The sequence below is a fragment of the Morchella sextelata genome (genome assembly GCF_020137385.1).
Source record: "Morchella sextelata strain SCLS chromosome Unknown scls_10, whole genome shotgun sequence".
Classification (NCBI taxonomy): Eukaryota; Fungi; Ascomycota; class Pezizomycetes; order Pezizales; family Morchellaceae; genus Morchella; species Morchella sextelata.
Genome location: NW_025408625.1, coordinates 666282 through 685915, shown reverse-complemented (window position 1 = coordinate 685915; position 19634 = coordinate 666282). Strand labels below are relative to the sequence as shown.

The 19634-nt window shown below is 43.1% G+C and overlaps 6 protein-coding genes across 6 annotated transcripts; 4 read left to right on the top strand and 2 right to left on the bottom strand.

The window, feature by feature from the left end:
• Positions 1 to 4589: 4589 nt before the first annotated feature.
• H6S33_001161 (uncharacterized protein) lies at positions 4590 to 6363 on the top strand (the record flags this gene model as incomplete). Its single annotated transcript, XM_044832508.1, has 3 exons — positions 4590 to 4760; positions 5249 to 5778; positions 5841 to 6363. 3 exons carry the CDS (start codon positions 4590 to 4592, stop codon positions 6361 to 6363), a joined length of 1224 nt encoding a protein of 407 aa, XP_044694128.1.
• Positions 6364 to 9043: 2680 nt separating this feature from the next.
• On the top strand, positions 9044 to 11149 carry H6S33_001160 (uncharacterized protein; the record flags this gene model as incomplete). The annotated part of the gene is made up of 8 exons (XM_044832507.1): positions 9044 to 9529; positions 9595 to 9709; positions 9780 to 9792; positions 9843 to 9914; positions 9967 to 10197; positions 10251 to 10572; positions 10680 to 11032; positions 11086 to 11149. The coding sequence occupies 8 exons, from the start codon at positions 9044 to 9046 to the stop codon at positions 11147 to 11149; spliced, it is 1656 nt and encodes a 551-aa protein (XP_044694127.1).
• A 1568-nt stretch (positions 11150 to 12717) lies between these two features.
• Positions 12718 to 13378, top strand: H6S33_001159 (uncharacterized protein; the record flags this gene model as incomplete). Its single annotated transcript, XM_044832506.1, has 4 exons — positions 12718 to 12748; positions 12846 to 12943; positions 12996 to 13118; positions 13265 to 13378. The coding sequence occupies 4 exons, from the start codon at positions 12718 to 12720 to the stop codon at positions 13376 to 13378; spliced, it is 366 nt and encodes a 121-aa protein (XP_044694126.1).
• An 893-nt stretch (positions 13379 to 14271) lies between these two features.
• On the top strand, positions 14272 to 15948 carry H6S33_001158 (uncharacterized protein; the record flags this gene model as incomplete). Its single annotated transcript, XM_044832505.1, has 2 exons — positions 14272 to 14403; positions 14488 to 15948. The coding sequence occupies 2 exons, from the start codon at positions 14272 to 14274 to the stop codon at positions 15946 to 15948; spliced, it is 1593 nt and encodes a 530-aa protein (XP_044694125.1).
• A 704-nt stretch (positions 15949 to 16652) lies between these two features.
• H6S33_001157 (uncharacterized protein) lies at positions 16653 to 18047 on the bottom strand (the record flags this gene model as incomplete). The annotated part of the gene is made up of 4 exons (XM_044832504.1): positions 16653 to 16727; positions 16794 to 17118; positions 17184 to 17747; positions 17800 to 18047. 4 exons carry the CDS (start codon positions 18045 to 18047, stop codon positions 16653 to 16655), a joined length of 1212 nt encoding a protein of 403 aa, XP_044694124.1.
• A 607-nt stretch (positions 18048 to 18654) lies between these two features.
• H6S33_001156 (uncharacterized protein) lies at positions 18655 to 19100 on the bottom strand (the record flags this gene model as incomplete). The annotated part of the gene is made up of 3 exons (XM_044832503.1): positions 18655 to 18788; positions 18837 to 18928; positions 18979 to 19100. The coding sequence occupies 3 exons, from the start codon at positions 19098 to 19100 to the stop codon at positions 18655 to 18657; spliced, it is 348 nt and encodes a 115-aa protein (XP_044694123.1).
• Positions 19101 to 19634: the final 534 nt, after the last annotated feature.

The following is a 19634-nucleotide window of genomic DNA, read 5'->3' as shown; positions in this document are numbered from 1 at the left end:
AAACTTACACTCAACCAGTTGTGATAATCATCATGATCAGCTCGTCCTAATATTGAGAGGGTATCCGCAATATTTGCGCTAGAGAAAATTAATCTTCCATATTTCCGGACTATAAGCAACAAGTAATGCGATTCAATGTCCTTTGGTTATAGTTTATTGCCTGATATTGATCTTGGGTAGCAATAAGCTAATTGAGATTTAACGAGCGAGTCAAACCCAAGCCTATTACGAGCCAGCTCGAGACAAACCCGAATTTCAGCTTGCACCAGCTCGTGGGGCGCAATGACAGCGATAACTACAACTATATAAGTGAGCTATTGGTCGATCTCGCGCGCGCGGTTCTCCGAGATCTGAACCAGCTCAAACTTATAGATATATTAGGCTCATGCATGGACCACAACACTGTAGTCATCATGCATAGCTATATAGTATCACCATTAGTACTAGCACTATAATTAGTTAACGAGCCATATGATCATTGTAAGGGTGTATAGTATCGAGTACTTCGTCGTACTATATTCAGTCAAGCAGACAATCCCTGTACACCTCGCTCTCGATCATATCTTGACCTTCCCATACCAACTCAACAGATCAGAGATGGAAATAGGATTCGAGTGATTGTGTATGATGGAGCTCGACCATGTTGTTGTTAATTCATTTACTGCATGCAACATGGAGCTCGACTAATTTGCTTAATTGATTGATTGGTTTAGCTAATTAGTATATACTCGACGTCTAGTGTGATTAATTGATTGGTTTTTGATTCATTTAGTACATGCAGCCTTCTGCTTATATTATGGTACTGTTCTCTCTAGCTGCATATATATGTATATATGTATATAGATATTTGCAAGTGCATCGTTAAATGAACCCCACAATGCATTAGTTAATGAATCCATAAATGCATCAGTTAATGCATCAACAAATGAATCACTTAGTCTTTAATAGTAAAAAAACTCGACAAAACAAAAAGAACTGTGCAGGAATTGAACATCTGACCCTAGGGTAACCTAGTATTCTTTTAACCACTAAACCATTGCTGGTGAATTTTCCTAACATAGATTGCTATCAGAAACCATGAGTTTATTGAAAATCCGAAATATAATGTGTACCATAATGTGTACCATAATATGTACATTGCAAATGTGTAGTGAAATGTGTATCATATTGTGTAGGATAAATGTAGTGTAATGTGTATCTGGTAAATGTGTAGTGGAATGTGTAGTGAAATTTGGTAAATGCGATAAATGTGTAGGGAAAGGCATCTCATGATGCATTTACAAAGGCCTCGACAGGCAATGCACCATTTGATGCGATACCATGAAATATTTGTATGGGTAATGTATCAAATGATGCATTTCCAGCCGTAGTAGAGTTATAACGTAGCTCCGAATCCCTGGTATAAAATTAAGTACGTGTATATGCGTGATTTACCACAGCTACATACAGGTCCAATTGCACACAAGTAGAATGCGGCCTCCGGCCGCGTAGTGTAATGATATTTTGTGAGTACAATTATATTTCAGTCTATGCCAGGACCTCCGGATTAATTGAAGCCTATATTTATGTGTACCGAGTGGCCCCTAAATGTTGTCCAATCTATTTACGATCATCTCTGAATGGCTCTAGATTTTTCTAGTCTATTTACAATCATCTCTTTTTATAGTAAAATAGTTAGCTTAATCTTTCTTTCGAAGCCGGTGAGGTCTGACCTGTACTGAAAACCTATGTTTCATACGTGCACGTATGTATAACCTGAATATATATGCCTATATCTTGAGGTGATAGCCAACTTGGTGTTGTATGCCGCTGTCTATATCTAGTATTTAGATATGAATATGTTGAGTTCTCATTGCCTATATAGAAAGAACACCGGGAGAGAAAGATGAGCTGAAGGGGCGAAGAATATCTCAGATATCTTTCTGTATGGAGTAAACTATATTAATGACTGTAAATGTGTAAAGTTTGCTTTTTTGATGATCTATATTGACATAAAAGACACTCTTCTTTGTTCAAAGACACCATGCTACATCTCTTCCGACGGTAGTGGTTATTTATCCAATCCAGGCAAATTGATCCAACCAATGAAAATGCTTCGCGATTACAACGAAGAAGCTTATACCATTTATGAGACGATCGACAAGACTACTGTTTAGATATATAAAACTATCATGCAGTAGAAAGAAAATATTTGGATTCTCGACGCGCGATCAGTGATTCGTATAGCTAAGTTTACATACTTAGTTTTAATATAAGACCTTTCTTATGTTGATAAGTCAGACATACCTCTATTTCTGCATACATATTACAAAGACGATTTAGTTCAATATATATATTAATGAGACGCTTGGACAGGACCTACAGCTCAACCCAGTGGCGAGTTTCTTCCTTTTGCTCTGTTTGGTTCAGTCAGCAACTTACTCATTTCCATTACCGGATGCCGCCTCTTTATGAATGTATGAAGATTCCACATGCTGCTTTATATAATTAGTTTAGTCTCAGTATATGCGGTAGTTATTCTCTGCAGAGTTTCAATATTGAAATACTATTCGTCAAATTAAAGCGATAAACAGCCGGACATGAGATATCACTCGGTATAGGTTCGCTCGTGAGTGTTGAGTTAATGACTTCTAAACTTGAGAGGATAGTTCTGTTGGTATTATATAAGTATAGTTTCGTCTAGTGAGATTTTTAAAACCGTTCTATATGGTCATGTCCGGATCCTGATTATATTTATATATTAGGCAGGTCTTATTGCTGTAGCTAATCAAGTCATCCGTATTTCTCTCTCAGATCATATTCACTCTTACCTTTAATGGCAACTAATTTTTTCCAGCATCTTTCCCTATTATTCTGTTATCATCGTTTATGTGGTGTCTCAAGACATATGTAGTAGCTAGGCTTAGGCGTTAGTAGGATTCGGTATTGCGTGAGAAGGAGAGTAGTTGCCCATGTGCTATCTAGTGCATGAAGGGATGGCCTTTCATCAGTTTCTTGTTCTCGGGAATATAAGACCTCTGCAATTGTTGACAAACCTCATCTATTTACCAGGGACACACCCAGTCGGATGAATGAATCAATCGGTCAATCAATACCAGCAGCGCACCGTTGACGCCCATGTACTGCTGGGATCTGAGCGAGACTTCTGAGCCCTCCTTAAACCCTTGGAGAATGGCATACAGATAATCTGTGGGACCCCCCGACCCCGAGAGTTCCCAAAAGTGGTCAGGAACCGTCACTTTGGCCTATCGGAGTGTATGTTATGACTGAACTTGCCACAATCTAGGGTCCCAGCCGGAGCAGATCCTTTGCTGAGCCGTACTCTGAGGCCGTTAGAAACTTCCAGCCAAAATATATCTGGTCATGTATGGTAAATAGAGATTCTGTATTTAAATATTCGGAACTCAGGCCCAAGGGTTTTAGGTATTAGAGGAATTTCCGCAAGTAATGAAACGTCTTCTATTGTAATAAACGATATGATCTATCGAGTCCCTAAGAGATTGGATATCGCAAGGGGTCTAGTTTTGTACCCATCCCTTACGGGCAGCAAGCTGCGGTAAGGGGCAAATAACAGGTAACCAAACCAAATCCTGAAATATGGTAGGTGCGTGGTATCCCTTCGTCTGTATTCAGGACTTGTGGCAATCTGTGGCTCACCACACAAAATTCACTGCCTAGCTGGAAGCGGCGGTCGGCGGTGCAAAATTGTCTCCACTCGTCACGCAAAAATCCTCAATCGAGTAGTGCTTTAAACTATCGTCGTTAGATTTTGGTTCATCACGACGCTGTTTCCACGCTAATAGGCCGTGATTCGCGGGAACAGACGAAGGGATGCATGCACACTCATACCGTGTATATATCTTTGATGAGTTTATCAATTATGGATATATGAAGACTTTCTGACTATGGGGTTGTTCTAGCCAGGAAAATTAGTGTCAATGAATGGGAAGATTAATACATAGATCAGGTGTACCAGCCCCAATCCTTATAGACCTAGAGTATGTAATCGTATGGAAACGGCTTTATACCTCTCCGGGATCGCAAAATGCCTAAAATCTGCTCGTTCATGTTACTGTATGTACGACTCATGAGGATGAGTTATCATAGCTACTCGTTCGTACCCGTGTTCCCTTGAAAATGACATTTTCTGTCTCGAATTTCCAGATATTAGTCTTTACGCAAAAGACTCCAGCTCTAAACTCGGATTATATGATTGGCGAATGGGAGGTACTCTATATAGTTAGAGGTCTGAAAGTCGCTTCACGACCCAACTCTACACATTACCTGGGATGCAAAGCCCAATAGTTATTAATATTGCATGTTACAGGGATTATCAGATCGAGATTTACCCCAGGTTACGGGTCTTCGCTTGTGGTAGGCATGTGTTTGTGTCGAATTACGTCATAACGTCGTTGGTCTCCCGACGTCACCAACCCTTTCCAGCAATTGTGCAAGCTTATCTTGAAATTTGAGATCACGTCACCCCTTTAATAGCAAGTAGATTTATAGGTAGTATAAAGGTTGAGCCCTAAATTACCAAATTACATTTGCCCTGTACTTTGTTCTTAATTATATTACTTACTTTCACAATGAGCAAACTCTGGGGCCCAAGAAAGCCTGACGATACCGAAAGCCTGGAATCTTCTCATATGTCACATAGCCAGGACCCTAACGAAAGAACTAGTCTTCTAGCCCCCGAAAATGGACACCGCCCACTCAGTCCAGATGATCCAGCAGTATCGCCGTACAATCTTCTTTCTGTGCGATCGCTGAGATGGGCATCGATTCTTCTCTTGACAGTTTCTTTACTTTGGTGGATTTTGCTTTTGATTTCAATGTTTGTCAGCCCTCCAGGAATCTATCCTAGAGGAAGCGGGTTTTTTGATTTTGCGTAAGTCCCTAGTCTATCTTAGCTTCACTCGCTTTTCCTTATCACTAGCGAGAACGAGAGCAACATCTAATAATAAATACATGTACCCATCGTTAGCTTCTCTACACTTGCTACTGGCAGCTTGGTATTATTACTTCTATTCTTCGCTACTCCCGCGAAATCTGAGCAATATTCATGGATCATTCTATCCGTTTTATTATTTATCGACACAATCATCATTTTGGCCGTTCCGCGTATTCGTGGTGAAGAAGGCTGGGTTGGAATCGTGTCTGTAATTTGGGCTACTGTGATTAGTACCTGGGGTGTTTGTCTCTCCTTTCACTCTGAGTTAAACTTACGCTGACTCAACCAATTTAGATCCTCTGCGACCGTGTGGTCGCGTATGGTAAGAGAGAGGAGGAAGAGCGTCTGACTGGCCATCGTGAAACCAGACGTTCTTTGGCTGAATGGTTATCGGTTTTTTCTGCTACTATCGTTCTTATCGTCTTTATTGCAATCGCCTTCCTCTTTACCGCAACACTCATCCTCCGTTCTATCGACGCATCCCTCACACCACCAGGAACTCGATATTGGGTGGAAGGCCATGGATATGAGATACATCTGTTTTGTACGGGGAATGCTACGACGGCGGACGGAAAGAGAGTAACAACTGTACTTGTGGAAGGAGGGGAAGATCCTGTAAAACACGGTTTGGAGGGATGGATTTTGGGTACATTCCAGGATAAGCAAATCGAAAGATATTGTTACTGGGATAGACCCGGCATTGGTTTCAGCGATAATGCACCAAGCCCGTTGTCGGCAGGTATGGCAATTGACGTTTTGTCAGAGGCACTTACGAAGGCAGACGAAAAAGGACCATGGGTGCTTGTTTCCCATGGTGTAGGGGGGTAATTATTACTTCTAAATCATTTCAATTGATTGCTCTTTCAAAATGGCTAATTTTTCTCAGAATATACTCTCGCATTTTTGCCTCCCGTCATACCACTGAGGTTAAAGGACTGCTTCTGATAGATGCTCTCCCCGAATCCCAGCTCCATCGAATTGGCTCTGCTGGTAGAGGATTTTTCCTTTGGCTCAGGGGGATCATCAGTCCAATTGGGATTGATCGATTGACGGGAGCCATTTTCATGGGTCGAGGCCGTGCAGATCGCATATATGGGCGTTCTGCGTATCAAAGTGGAAAGCAAATCAAGGCAAAGCTTCAAGAGAACTTGGTAGCAACAACATTCACGAAGAACGAGATCGCGGCTGCTAAAGCAATCCTACCAAAGAACGTACCTGTTGCTGTTATAAGCTCAGGAAAGTCGGTCAAGCACGACCAACAATGGAACGACGGCCAAAGAGAGTTGACTGAAATCACGGATAACCTGGTGGCTTGGGATGTGGTCAACCATGCTCCACACGATGTTTGGAACAGCATAGATGGAGCGAATATCTTACAAAAAAGGTTAAAAGAACTTTTGCTCAGGTAAAACTTTGAGACTTACAGAATTTATGACTTTTCCCTTACCGTTTCACTTTTTCCACTCGTTTTCGACATGTATCTCATCATTATCTCATCTTTGTTTCTTTGCTTCATTGTTTTCAATGATTATATCAGCATTGGGAACATCATTTAGGGTCCAGTAGGGATATTATTCCATGTATAAGCCGCCTCGTCAAGAGGAATGTAACGACGAATGACCCCCTCAAAATTTCCCGGAGGGTATTAAGTAATTCAATTATAAACTTGTGAAGTTTCACCTACGTGATCCAAAGTCTAGATTGATGGTCGCACACTGCTTAGATTCTTAGCTATATGTGTATACACAAATGCATGTACATCTAAGCACATGGCATTGTAGGCTCCTCAGGTAGTGCGTACCATAATTGGATTGGATTCGATATCAAACGGTTTCGTATCATCGCTACATGCATATACATGTACTTTAGGCCCGGTTCGCCGCACTTACGGAGTCGATAAAGCAAGTCAGGGTCTAATCGAACAATGATGGAGAACCCCTAACCCTATGCCTTGTCCCGAGTGAGACTCCATGAGTACATGATCTATGTAGTCACGAGTTACATGTCAAGTAGTTCCATATCATTCAGAGAGCAATATACTATTTTCTAATACCTGTCTCGAGCAATTAGATTTTATGCTTCGTCGGTTAGTGCGTTTAATGCTTACCTCTACTTTATCTACATGTATATAATACATGTATATGCATGTATAATTCGGCAGCTTAACGCTGGATGCAGAGTTTTTCTACATGTGATCAATAGATCATATGCATATGGCTGTCTAAAGATAGCACGGCCACGTAGGCATAAGCTGATAGTACTCTACTTTTTCCTGAATATTTAAAGCAATATATACACTTCCTCCTTTCTTTGATCATGGAAGAAAGGCGCCTGAGGCTATTAGATTAATAAAATGTGCATCCAACAAACAAACTATTCTCGGCACTACGGGGAAGGGGTAGTCGGTTTTCAGCAGGGAAAACTATATATATGAAGGGCAAATCCTTTTCTAAAGTTATGGATGGATCCATGTAATATCATTGTTACCAGTAACGTCAGACCTAGGCCTAATAACAACTAAACTTACAAAATTTGTATGCCAATTATGACCCATTTCCCAGTTTAGATCTGGTACGGCACCAGGTTAAAAAACGTACTTACATACATATCGTAAAATCTGAGAAATTCCGTTGCGCTGCAACCGGGATATTCTACACCAAAACTTGTATATTGACGTCTAAAGACTGCCTCTGGTTGGCCTATACCCCTGTTGTCTCGCAACGAATATTCTCAGATTTTGCGGTATATCTACATGTAGGTCGTCAATCACTCTTCGCGGTGGTAACACCGGGCCAACCCCTAGTGTACATACATGTATATACATGTATACAATACTAAAAAAGGGTATGGATTCGCTACGTTATTCTCGTTAATGCGCTAGTAATGCAGCAAGAATACGGCATTACTACGGCATTCTTTTTGTAATGCCGGTTTGATTCCATATTATTCACTAAATCCCGTTGTCGTACAGTATGTACAGATTTCACCTCGTTTTTTCGTACTGTATATATTATATCATGCTCCGCATGGAATTCACCAATATGAAACATTTGAGAACCTGACTAGCTGCCTTCTAGCCCATCAAACTACATGTAACCAGGATCTATCTACCGCTGTACTAACACTCCGTTCGGCAACACCCCAATATCATGATATTCAGCCCAATATCATGATATTCAGCCCAATATCGTGATATTGAGAAAATATGCAATATTTTTTCTAGTGGCAGTGTTCTGGCAACCACAAAATATCAACTTTCTCAATCTGCTATCTGCCCAATATCACGATAAAAAATATTCTGCTCCAACCTAAATATTTGAAATAGCGCCACTAGAATTACCCTTACATCCCAACTTGTAGTTGCAGCCGAACACGCCAATTGTAACCACAATATTCATAAATATACTAGATCACAGAAATCACATATTTTGTTGTAATCTTTTCAGGTTGCAACCTCGCCATATTCATATCGTAGTTTTGCGGAACGGAGTGTTAGGTTGTTTTACCCAACCCTAACCCGGTGCCAAGCCTCACCAAAATCTTATGTTGTCTAACCTGAGATTAGGGTTAGGGATGACGTTGATAAGCACCACAATATGGATTTTAAGACAGCTCCTCGGGTGAGCTTCTCTGTCTCCAACATTTGGGACATTGATTAATTATGGCACACTGTCGGCATTGTATTTATATATAGGCAGATGGAGTTCCTTACTTAACTGTAGAGTAGTGTTTCCCCACTAGTACCTCCGTGAGTCCGATTAGGATCCGAGCCTAAGCGGTAATCACCGGTGTCTAGTTATTCCTAACCCTGAGGTCTGACTGACCAACTGACCTTGCAGCCGGCTGCTTGTAGAACTACTGCTGCGTGTTATGTAGCTCGTGCGTTTAACACCTTGTAAACTCCATATTATATCTAGTGACCTTTCTTTCCCCGCACTCTTCATCCGAATCCCGCATTTATAAGCTCACGTACGTTCATAAGCTCTTATTTCTACTTCTGCTCTTACTAAATTCTCAATTGACACGTTTCTTTGTGTTTTTATAGCTATGTCTGCTCGTAGACTGCTCGCACGTTCTGTTTTTACGGCAATGTCTAAACCACGTTCTCCAACCTTTCACCTCGCTGCTGGGACCTCCGAAAGCTTAACCGCAACTCGAAGGCTTCATGCTACCGCGAATCACCTCAACCCAGCTGCTGCTGCTCGTTCAGTAAATTATCCCAGGTCACATGAAAAGATTGCATCGCCAGAGAACACGAAGCATTTTATCGACAACAAATTCACCGAGTCTCAAGCTGAAGTTTGGATCGATTTACATGATCCTGCTACGAACAACCTTGTTACTCGGGTTCCGCAATCAACAGATGCCGAATTGAAAGCAGCTGTTGACTCCGCCGAAAAGGCATTTGCAAAATGGAAGGCTACAAGTTTGTTAACTAGGCAACAGATCATGTTCAAGCTTGTTTCTTTGATTCGGCGAGACTGGGATAGGTTAGCAGCAAGCATCACCTTAGAACAAGGTAAAACTATGGTTGATGCAAGGGGGGATGTCTTGAGGGGTCTACAGGTTGCCGAAGTAAGTTCTTTGACTAAAAAGCGAAACCTTTGCATATCATTCTGACAAGAATGCCATGTATATAGACTGCATGCGGTATCACTACCCAATTGACCGGCGAGGTTTTAGAGGTCAGCAAAGACATGGAAACCAGGAGTTACCGTGAGCCTCTGGGCATTGTCGCTGCTATTTGTCCTTTCAGTATGTTTTAAATGCCTTTTGCTCTGTCTTATTACACCTTCGTGGGGTTGACTAATGTGTTGGTTCGTAGATTTCCCTGCTATGTTTGTTATCTGTGGTTCTGTTCGATGCTGTGGTGGCTGATTTTTATTAGGATCCCATTATGGTGTTTACCTCTGGCTGTTATAACTGGTAATTGCATGATCATGAAACCTTCGGAGAGAGAGTAAGTTCGGATCCCAGGGCCATCTTTCCGTAGAAGTAGCTAAAATTTCAAGTCCTGGTGCGGCAATGATAATTGCAGAGCTCGCTAGGGAAGCCGGACTTCCTGACGGCGTGTTGAACATTGTCCACGGTTCAGCAAAGACTGTTGACTTTATCATTGACGAGCCTAGAATAAAGGCTATTAGCTTTGTTGGAAGTGACAAAGCCGGTCAATATATCTACTCTCGAGGCTCAGAGAAAGGCAAACGTGTGCAAGCCAATCTTGGAGCTAAGAACCACGCTGCGTAATACCCCTGGAAATCACGTCTTATTAGCAAGGTTCTAATGCGTTTTACAGAGTTATGCCCGATGCCAATAAGAATGCTACTATTAATGCAATTGTTGGTGCTGCTTTTGGTGCTGCAGGTCAACGTTGTATGGCCCTCTCAACCTTGGTCCTTGTCGGCGAAGCGCAGAGTTGGCTACCAGAAATAGTGGAGCAGGCGAAAAAGCTTAAGGTTGATGGCGGTTTTGAAGATGGTGCCGATTTAGGTCCCGTCATTTCTCCACATTCAAAACAGAGGATAGAGGGTTTGATCCAGAGCGCTGTTGACGAAGGAGCAACACTTTTGCTCGATGGAAGGGGGTACAAACCATCGAAATACCCCAACGGAAACTTTGTAGGTGGTCTTATTCTTCGGTTATTCCTTAAGAAAAAAAGAAGAAAACAACTCTCTTGGTTTTTTTTACTTGCTTTTCTTTTTTTTTTACTAACATGATTATCCAGATCGCCCCCACAATAATTTCAAATGTGAAGACCAATATGAAGTGCTATCAAGAGGAAATATTCGGACCAGTGCTTGTCTGCTTAAATGTTGACACATTAGAGGATTCTATTGACCTGATCAACTCCAATAAATACGGAAATGGGGTAGCAATCTTCACCAACAGTGGAGCAACAGCAGCACGGTTTCAAAGAGACATAGAAGCTGGGCAAGTTGGAATTAACGTCCCAATCCCAGTCCCTCTTCCAATGTTCTCGTTCACTGGAAACAAGGGTTCCATCGCGGGACAAGGAGGGAATTACTTTTATGGCAAAGCTGGACTCAACTTTTACACCCAGCTGAAGACTGTTACATCGTGAGAATACCTTGTTTTAAGCTCTCTATACAGAACTAATATTTTTTTTACAGATTATGGAGAAGCGAGGATGCTATTGCGACCAAGGCCTCGACTGCCATGCCCACTCACTCCTAGAGGCTTTTCTTTTGTCGGACGGGGGAACGGTGGCCATCAGGAAAATACACATGTAACTAGTAATCTAAAGCTTTCGTCTTAACTAGGTTTGATATATTATTCAGTCGTCACTTGCCCTTGGTAAATGCTATCATAGGCAGTTGGATGTTCTTCACAATCTCGGATGTGCCCTACATGTATGGTTGGAGGACCTCAGCCAAACTGTAGCGGCTTTCTGGGGAACATGACATCTAGCGTTGTAATATATCATAGAAGTTAGTACATATATCTACTTATGATCTATCAGTGGCATTACATCATCCAGACACAAGGTGCCGCACTTCGCTGTGGTTTATCCCTTGCTGATATTGAAACGATATGCAAGATTCTCTTTAGTGATCTTGGGTCCGCAATCTCAGCCCGCATAGATCGCATTCAACCTTAAATAACGCCTTTGCTACTTGGTTGTTATTTAAACGCCACCGTTCAAACTTCTGATTGTTGCTAGTAGATACGTACGTAGTGCCATGTAGTCTATCTTGTACGCACCATACTCTTAAAGCACATACATGTACCTACATGAGATTTCCTTAGGTTGGGTGTTTTAAATTAACACTAACAAGAGCGACGTCGCTTAAGGGTGCATACTGCAAGTGACGATGGACTAAGTCTTTCCAGTTCGTCGGGATTGCACCCTTGGCAGTGATTGATAAGGTCTGTAACATAAAAACGGGATTTCTCGGGTTCTTTCGTTGGAAAAATTGGAAAGAGTTCTCCTAAGTGCGGCTTAAACAATATATGAAGCAGTTACAATACATGTCACACGCATTTGCTTGGTCGAATGCTTCTCGCAGGAGATTCATATCATGTCAGACCCTCAAACATGACGATTTTTATCCATTTACGGAACACAATGACAAGATGACATCTCGAAATCTGTCATGGAAATTCGGCGGCGGACAAACAAGTAGGTATCTCGGTGCCCGAATACAGAGAGGTTCGGGGCGGTTGGGTTGGCGATGTACCTTATCAACCCTTGGCTCAAGATAAGGCGGCTCCGATCAAAACCTGAAGCTCCCCATGTCACTTATGTCTGCCATTCCAAGCTTGCTATTACCTGGTTTGCCCGAGAAAAAACGTCGGTATCTATGTTCATTTTACTTTATCGCATGTACAGGCCGGGCATGTACGTACACTCAGCAGTAGCTATTACTTGTATCTATTGATATAATACCTTGCATCAGCCAAGCCGAGAACTTGATTATCCCCTCTCTCCAAGTCTTTCAGATGCAAGAGTAATAGGATCTGATGAGATCTCACATGATGGTTCTTCGTCAGATTGTGCCATTTTAGGCCCCTGGAACTATGTTTGTTTATTTACCCCTCGCCTTTATAATTGCTTTCTTTACATACTTAGTAGCGCTATCCGCCTCTCTTTTGTGGCCTGTTCTGGTTTCCGCGTCTAATACTCTCTATCCTTTCCAATATCTCGCCCACCTTTCCTTGTTGACTCTGCGCACCCATCGAACAAACCTACCGCTAGTTTACCTCTTCGATAACAAATAAAAGAAGGGAAAGATACAGATACAATGACAGAAACCGTTTCTCATGGTCGTGGAGGTATACGAGTCTCGCTTCCAACTGCTGGCTTTTGCGCGACGTCATAGTTTGGACCTCAAGTAGCAGGACCGATACTGATACAGACCATGGAATCTAGGACAAGGGAATATTGGCCCCGATCAAACAGAATATACTGATGGAGCTATCCGCCGCGCTGGAGACCCAGCTGCTTCGGGCGCTGCGTATTCGGGGGGAGTAAGGCTGTCCGATACTACCCTGCGAGATACTAGAGCTGATACCTTGATAGAGAGGTGGAGCTGGGAATATAGGATCCCCCCGCCAGGAAGCTGTGGCTACTGGTCGTGACGACGATATTATTCCTGATGCGGCAAGACTAAGTGTTAATCCTGAAGAAGCGCATCACACTGGGGTGTGTCCCTCTTTTGTTTTTGTTCTACTCGCGCGTTAATTAAGTCCTGAGAAATTTTGTGAGGTCATTGCTACCAAGAATTCTCAGGACTTAATTAATGGGCAAGTAGATACCTATGAAATGTGTGAAACTGATTCTTGCCATAGAGGGGTGGCGAGGGGAATGTTATAACGCCTAAGACTAAGGCAAATCCCCACGAAGGTCTTGCGGAGAAGCTTAAGAGGATGCTCTTAAGCTTCGGAAGGAAGCGATCGACTTAGCTAGTACTCATGAGATTTGAGTACGTAATAAGCAAGGTAGGGATGCAGGTTCAAATGTTCTTTTGGTGGTCGCTTGTTTGTGTTCGTCTTTGATGCGCAATGGTCTAATGGGTATCTGTTTGTCATGTTTGTTGCGTCTGTCGCTGTAATTCTTTATTGGAGAGCATAAGTATCTCCCTGTTTTATAACAAGCATATGTTTGTATCACTTGCATGTAATTAAATGATACTGTTTTTATTTAAAAAAAAAAAAAAATCTCAAGGACAGCAATCTGACTGCTGGTTATACAATGTACTAATAGACCATAACCACTTCTAGGCGGTTGTTTTAAACAGTGTTTTGTTTACTATATTTGTTGACAGACCTTTTTTCGCAGCTTCTCCAGACGGAGAATAACTACATCATAGCACATATATGTACCCACATGCACGCATGTAGTCTTGTCCCTAGAGTATTTTGATACTACATACTCTACGTAATCTTGAACTGCGGGAACGATACCAAATATATACATTGTATCTAGCTCTACGTATCTATTTGGGACAGAACCGAAGGATGGACATATGTACCGGACCCACTTACAGTTTCCTCAGACATAGGTAAAAACTTTCAGATCATACATACTCTACACTTGCTATCTACATATTGTATTCTAGGTACTACATATTCCCGACCTTGATTGTACATGTAGTTTCACATGTGAATCTTTGGTCGCAACGAGTGCTTGTATGTGATGCTAGGTGGTCACTGCCAAGGACAGATTGCTCCAACTAACTGCATGTGTAAAGTATATTACCTGAGCTTCGACGCTGACATGGTCAACTCCCCGTCTTCTCTCTTCAAGTTCAAACGATTACCCCCTCAAATTGCATACAAAACCTCAGCGTAACATAATGCCGCCCTCAATCACATCCGAAAAGATTACACTTACCTACCCTATATTCTGCGCCGCCTTTGTTGATGAAGACCGGCTTCTTGTTGGTGGTGGTGGAGGGGAGGGGAGAAGCGGTGTAGGCAATAAGATTGTCCGTGTTCCTTTCTAGATTATCTGAAGCGTTGCTATTCGTTTTGACAACCTCCATGTATCTGGTTGCTGATTATGCCGACAGACTCTTCTTGATGTTTCTGAACCCCCTACTGTGAAAAAATCTCCAACCGATGTAGCGATCAAGGTGTTAGCGGAAATAGAACTCAGCAAACAAGAAGACGCTGTTATGTCACTTGCTGTGGTTTCCAAAAATTCGTCTTTATCACCATCAGAAGAGAAATCTCACCAGTCAAAGAAGCGGAAAACGCTCCCACCCAATGACCCACCAACGACTACGAGCGAAGCACACGAGCAAACATTAGATGAGTGTGAGGAAAGAAGCTGGTTAGCATTGACCGGTATCAATTCATCAGAAAGTGTGCAGCAAGCGGGGAAAAATGACCATTTTCGCGTTTTCAGAGTGTCCGCTGAGACTCCCGACTCGGCATCTATCTCGCTTGCGTCACAACATGAGTTTTTTAGTTCTGCTGTTGATGCCGGAAGCTATCAACGATTGATGCGTACGAATGGTTCAGTAGCGGCAATCGGTAGTGGTGCTGGGCTAGTAAGCAAAGCAGCGTCGGAAGTTGTGATTCTCGATATCCCTAGCCTAGACATAAAGAGACGGATACGGCTGCCTGGGAAAGAAGAGTGCGCAGATCTAGACTTATCTGCAGGTGGGCTTGTAGTGTATTGCACTGCGAAGGAGATTTTCGTTACATCTACTATAGGGAAAGACGGTGATGAACCCCCCCGAAAGATCACTTGGCAGTCGTCTACATCAATGAAAGGAAGCCTCCGATCTGTGCGTTTCTGTGGTCCAGAGTGCATTGTAGCAGTCTTGAACCATCCTGCGCGCACTGGCTCAGAGCTTCTCCTTATCGACATCACCGGCAGTGGCAAATGTCTCTCACGAAAAAATCTTCATAAAAATGTTAAAGCTGCGACCGCAATGGATGCGATCTCACTTGGGCCCCATCAAACTATTGTTTCCATCGCTGGTGCAGATCAAAGCGTTGAGGTTCTCGTTGTCGAGAATTACAAGATCGCAACAGTCAAAACGTTCCGCGAAGTACACCCTTTCCAGATTACAAAAGTTGCATTTTCCCCCGTTCCTGTTGCCCGCGAACATATACAGCTTGCGAGCACGTCTATAGCCAACACGGTTGTCGTTTTCACACTCCCACTTGTCTCAGGACACAACGGGCATCGCAGTCTCCTCCGGGGGAGCTCCATAGTAAAACAGACCTTCCTCTCAGTTTTCCTGTCTTTGATAGGAGTCGTTATATTTGCTGTTGTTTTGCAGCTTATGTTTGAAGCGCGTGCTGGGTTGCCACTGCCAATGGAACGAAATGCTATCTTGTCGAGATTTAATGAGGTTCTCGGGGCGAAGACGTCAGAGACCGCAATGCCAGAAGTTGAAGAGCCCTTTATGGTTTTGAAAGAGGTTGAAAATGGCGACGATAACTTAGTCGATATTGTCGATGATGTTTCCGGTGCATACTGTTCAAGAGCCGGTAGTCTCGGAGAGCCCTATTACTGACGTTGAATGATTGAACGGGTTTTGGATAATTCATTCTTTTTAAACCCTTTCCCTTACCTTCATTTGATTACATGTACGTAGATTATGGGCCCTTAACAAAAGATGTATATTATTTTGTCTAATGCCGATTGAGGAGTCACCAGAGTTAATTCTTGGCTTATCATCATCGACTGTACAGTTGTAGACACACTATTAAGGCAATGGCCTTTTTGGCTTCGATACCTACTGAACTACCTTCAGTGTTAGAATTTTCAACCTATCTCGTCTTATTTCCGCATGACCTTTAACTACAGATTGACACCTCCTCGTATAATCATCATCGAGCAGATAGGATTAGCATTTGTGTGATCTCCAGCTTTTTGCGAAATGAACTCTGTACGAAGTGATTCTACACCCGAAACTACATATAAATCCTAACCATCTCTGTTTACCTAATCCTCAAGAGAATAAATGAAATATATTGGATCCGGAAGGCCTCCGCTAAGACTGCTTTTTTGGGCGGTTTGAGCTGTAACTGCAGATAGTCTTCTCCCATCCCTACAAGATATGTCGCCAACCTAGTATTTCGGATCTTCCCTTCATGAGATCCGTTTAAATACTTATACGCTGCTTGCCCCCCTGGTTGCGGTTGTGGTCAAATTTTAGCTATTTTCGTTAGATAACTAATGATCTGTACGAGGTAGAGTACTGCTGTTAATTGACAACTATTTATACATGTCCGAAACCTTGGGGGGAAGGACCAAGGCGGATCTATCATTCCGCTTGTAAAAATCCACCAACTAAAGGCCCCACTGCTGTAAGTAGATTACCCAGTAAGTAGAGGGTTAAGAGTAGAGAAGACTTACAGCGCTTGCACACTTCTCCGGCGCATCCTCATGTACAAAGTGCCCCACCTCAGGTAGCACGAGTAGTTGATACTTTCCCTGCATTTGTCCTATCATGAGCTCTCGATCAAGTCTATCAGTGCCTGCCAACACTAATAGCTTTCCTCCCCGCGCTTCTAAAAACTTCTTACTCAATCCTACGAACCAGCCTTCCCAGAATGGCTGGGTTGCTCCTAGGTCTGTACGCCAACGCCATGGCTTAGGGCTGGCGGATTCTGCCTCGATAAGGAGCGCTGGGACTGAGATACGCGCAGAAGTTTGGTTGCGGATTGTGCGGGAGCGAGTGCTAGAACGGAAAAACCACCCGGTTAACCCGTATTTATCTTGTATTGCGGGGGAGGGGTTACTTACTGCCATTCGATGCCCTGTGCCACTGATGAAAATCCCAATGGCCTCGTAGAAAGGTATGTTTGCATACTCTGCAGCGCATCAATTGCGCTCCCTTCAACTACATCTAGCACTGCATATCCCAACACTCTCTCGCCTAGGGCAAAGCTCTTTGCAACCTCGGCCACTACAGCTCCGCCGAGAGAATGGCCAACTAATATGAGGTCTGGAATCTTATCCCATCCACAGCGCACTCTACAGAGGTTAACAATAGATACAAGATCCCCTGCAAGTGTTGAGAGAGACAAGTCTTCGTCGTTAGTTGTTTTCGTCTCGCCATGGCCACGGGCGTCGAAAGAAAGGATACCAGCAGAGGGAAGGAGCGACCGAATGGAGGATGCTAGAAGTGCGAATGAAAGGCCGGATGAGCCAGCACCATGGTGAGTTACAAAGAGAGGACCAGAGGGAAGCGGGGGAGTGATATAGGCGTGGTAGGTGCAGTCGGTAGAAGGGGAGTGAAGATATAGCTTCTGGGAGAAGTAGGAACTCCAGGCGAGTGGCTCGAAAGTTGTTGACTTTCGTTTAGGCCTGCAAGATAGCATGTTAGCTCTGACATCCTAGAAGCTAGGATGGAACTCACAGTTCAGGTCTTGTGAACAGGCCAGGACGTATGGTTGATGTGGATGAAGCAGAGGAAGCGGAGGAAGAGTCGTCGTTTATTGGTGATGATGGGACTTCACCGCGGAATGCATCGTAACCTAACGCAGCATCTTCTTCGGCTTCATCAAACATTGAGAGATGCGGTGGCGGGGCATTCCGAGGCATCGGAGGCTCGAGGGGGAGATTCGCGAGCTTTGCTTTGAGGAATGAGCGTTGAAAGTCACTCATGGCGGTAGAGCCAGGTACATCTGAAGGTTGTATTTTTGTTATTATATCACATCCAGGAGGGACGTAGTAGTTGTTATATTGACAATCCACCCCAGAGAATATATCTATCTAGAGTAGGGCTATGTGTAGTGCAAAAGAGGCCTTAGAGTGGGGCATGTAGTTTGAATCTCTGTTATCACGCTCTGAAACCCCAAGCAGTGCGATAGGTGGTAGGTTGCCGTTGGAGCAGCCACTGTGGATTCTGAATTCACCATAGAGAAAATTGCGGAGGGTAATAATATATAACATGCAAGGAAAGCTCTTTTTTTTTTAAAAAAAAAAGAGAAAAAACCTAATACGACTCATAAACATGGTAGATACAATATTGTAAGTAGCACTTCTGATGCTGTGGAGTGAGGATCATACAATACCACTTTGCTGTTGTCCAAGACATGGGTTGTGGGGCATTACAGGGGCCAAATTCACAGACTCTCAACTACAGCCATGAACTCCAGAGGACTCGGGGGGAAAACAAGTACATGTATGTAAAAGAACTTGTGGGTCCAATATGCATGCGTAGCTTTCAGCACTAAATAGGGTCCCTTTACTATCTTCATCCTGCCTGCACTCATTGCGATTTCCTCTCGTGATCCTTTCCGTCTGTATCGTCTTCGTTCGCGGCCACAATAATGTACCCTATCAGAACGATATTTGCGACCACAGCTGCAGTGGCTGCCGCTAGAGTGCTGCTGCTTGAGCGATCTTGTATATATTAGTATCTTAAAGCTATATGAGGGGTCTAAACAGCACCTTTAAAGATTGTGTTTATGGTAAGATAGTAAGAACTCAGAGGAAAAACAATCATGGCAAATGTGAACATGAGAAGTTTCACAAGCACGGATCTAGAAGTGTCAGTACGAACATCGTGATGTTTTGTTTTTACTTTACATACCTAGGCACAGCGGAAGCAGCTGTAACGTTCTTGTTCGCAGCAGCAATTGATACCGGATTGCTAGGGACATCTTCGTTCCTGATAGAGTCCTTTTCTGTCTTGACAGGGCGTCTGGTAGCCATGAATGATGATGATAAACGTGTGCAGTTGTAGTGATAGCTGAGCTGTGAAAGTAGGTAGTGAGAAGTGGTTTTTGTTGTTGTCCTATGAACTCAGTTCACTTGATCCTAACGTTTAATATTCCCTTCTTTCTTCGAAAGGTTTATTATACTCTTTCCAATCCTTTTAGTCCTAGTTGTCTTCTTCAATTGATCTTGGACGTTCGGCATCCAGGGACTCAGGCAACTGTACGCGTTCAACTCTGAGCTTTACCTAGTTGGGAGTTAATTGTCCCGCGAAAAAATATCTTGGCGTCGCGTTCTTTTGCTTTTTCTGGGCGCGACTTTGCACTTCACGTCAAAACCCCAAAACACGGTTTGGAAGGTTTCTTTTCCCTGGCTACGCTCGGGTCTGCCTCTAGCGGCAGTGCTATTGACTCTGTTTCTGTCTTCTGCCCCCATCCTCCTAGATACCTGTATATCCCATTTGCGCATTATCATAATCAATCACCATTGGCACTTTCATCTTTCTCTTACGCTTCTTTATCTCTATCTTTA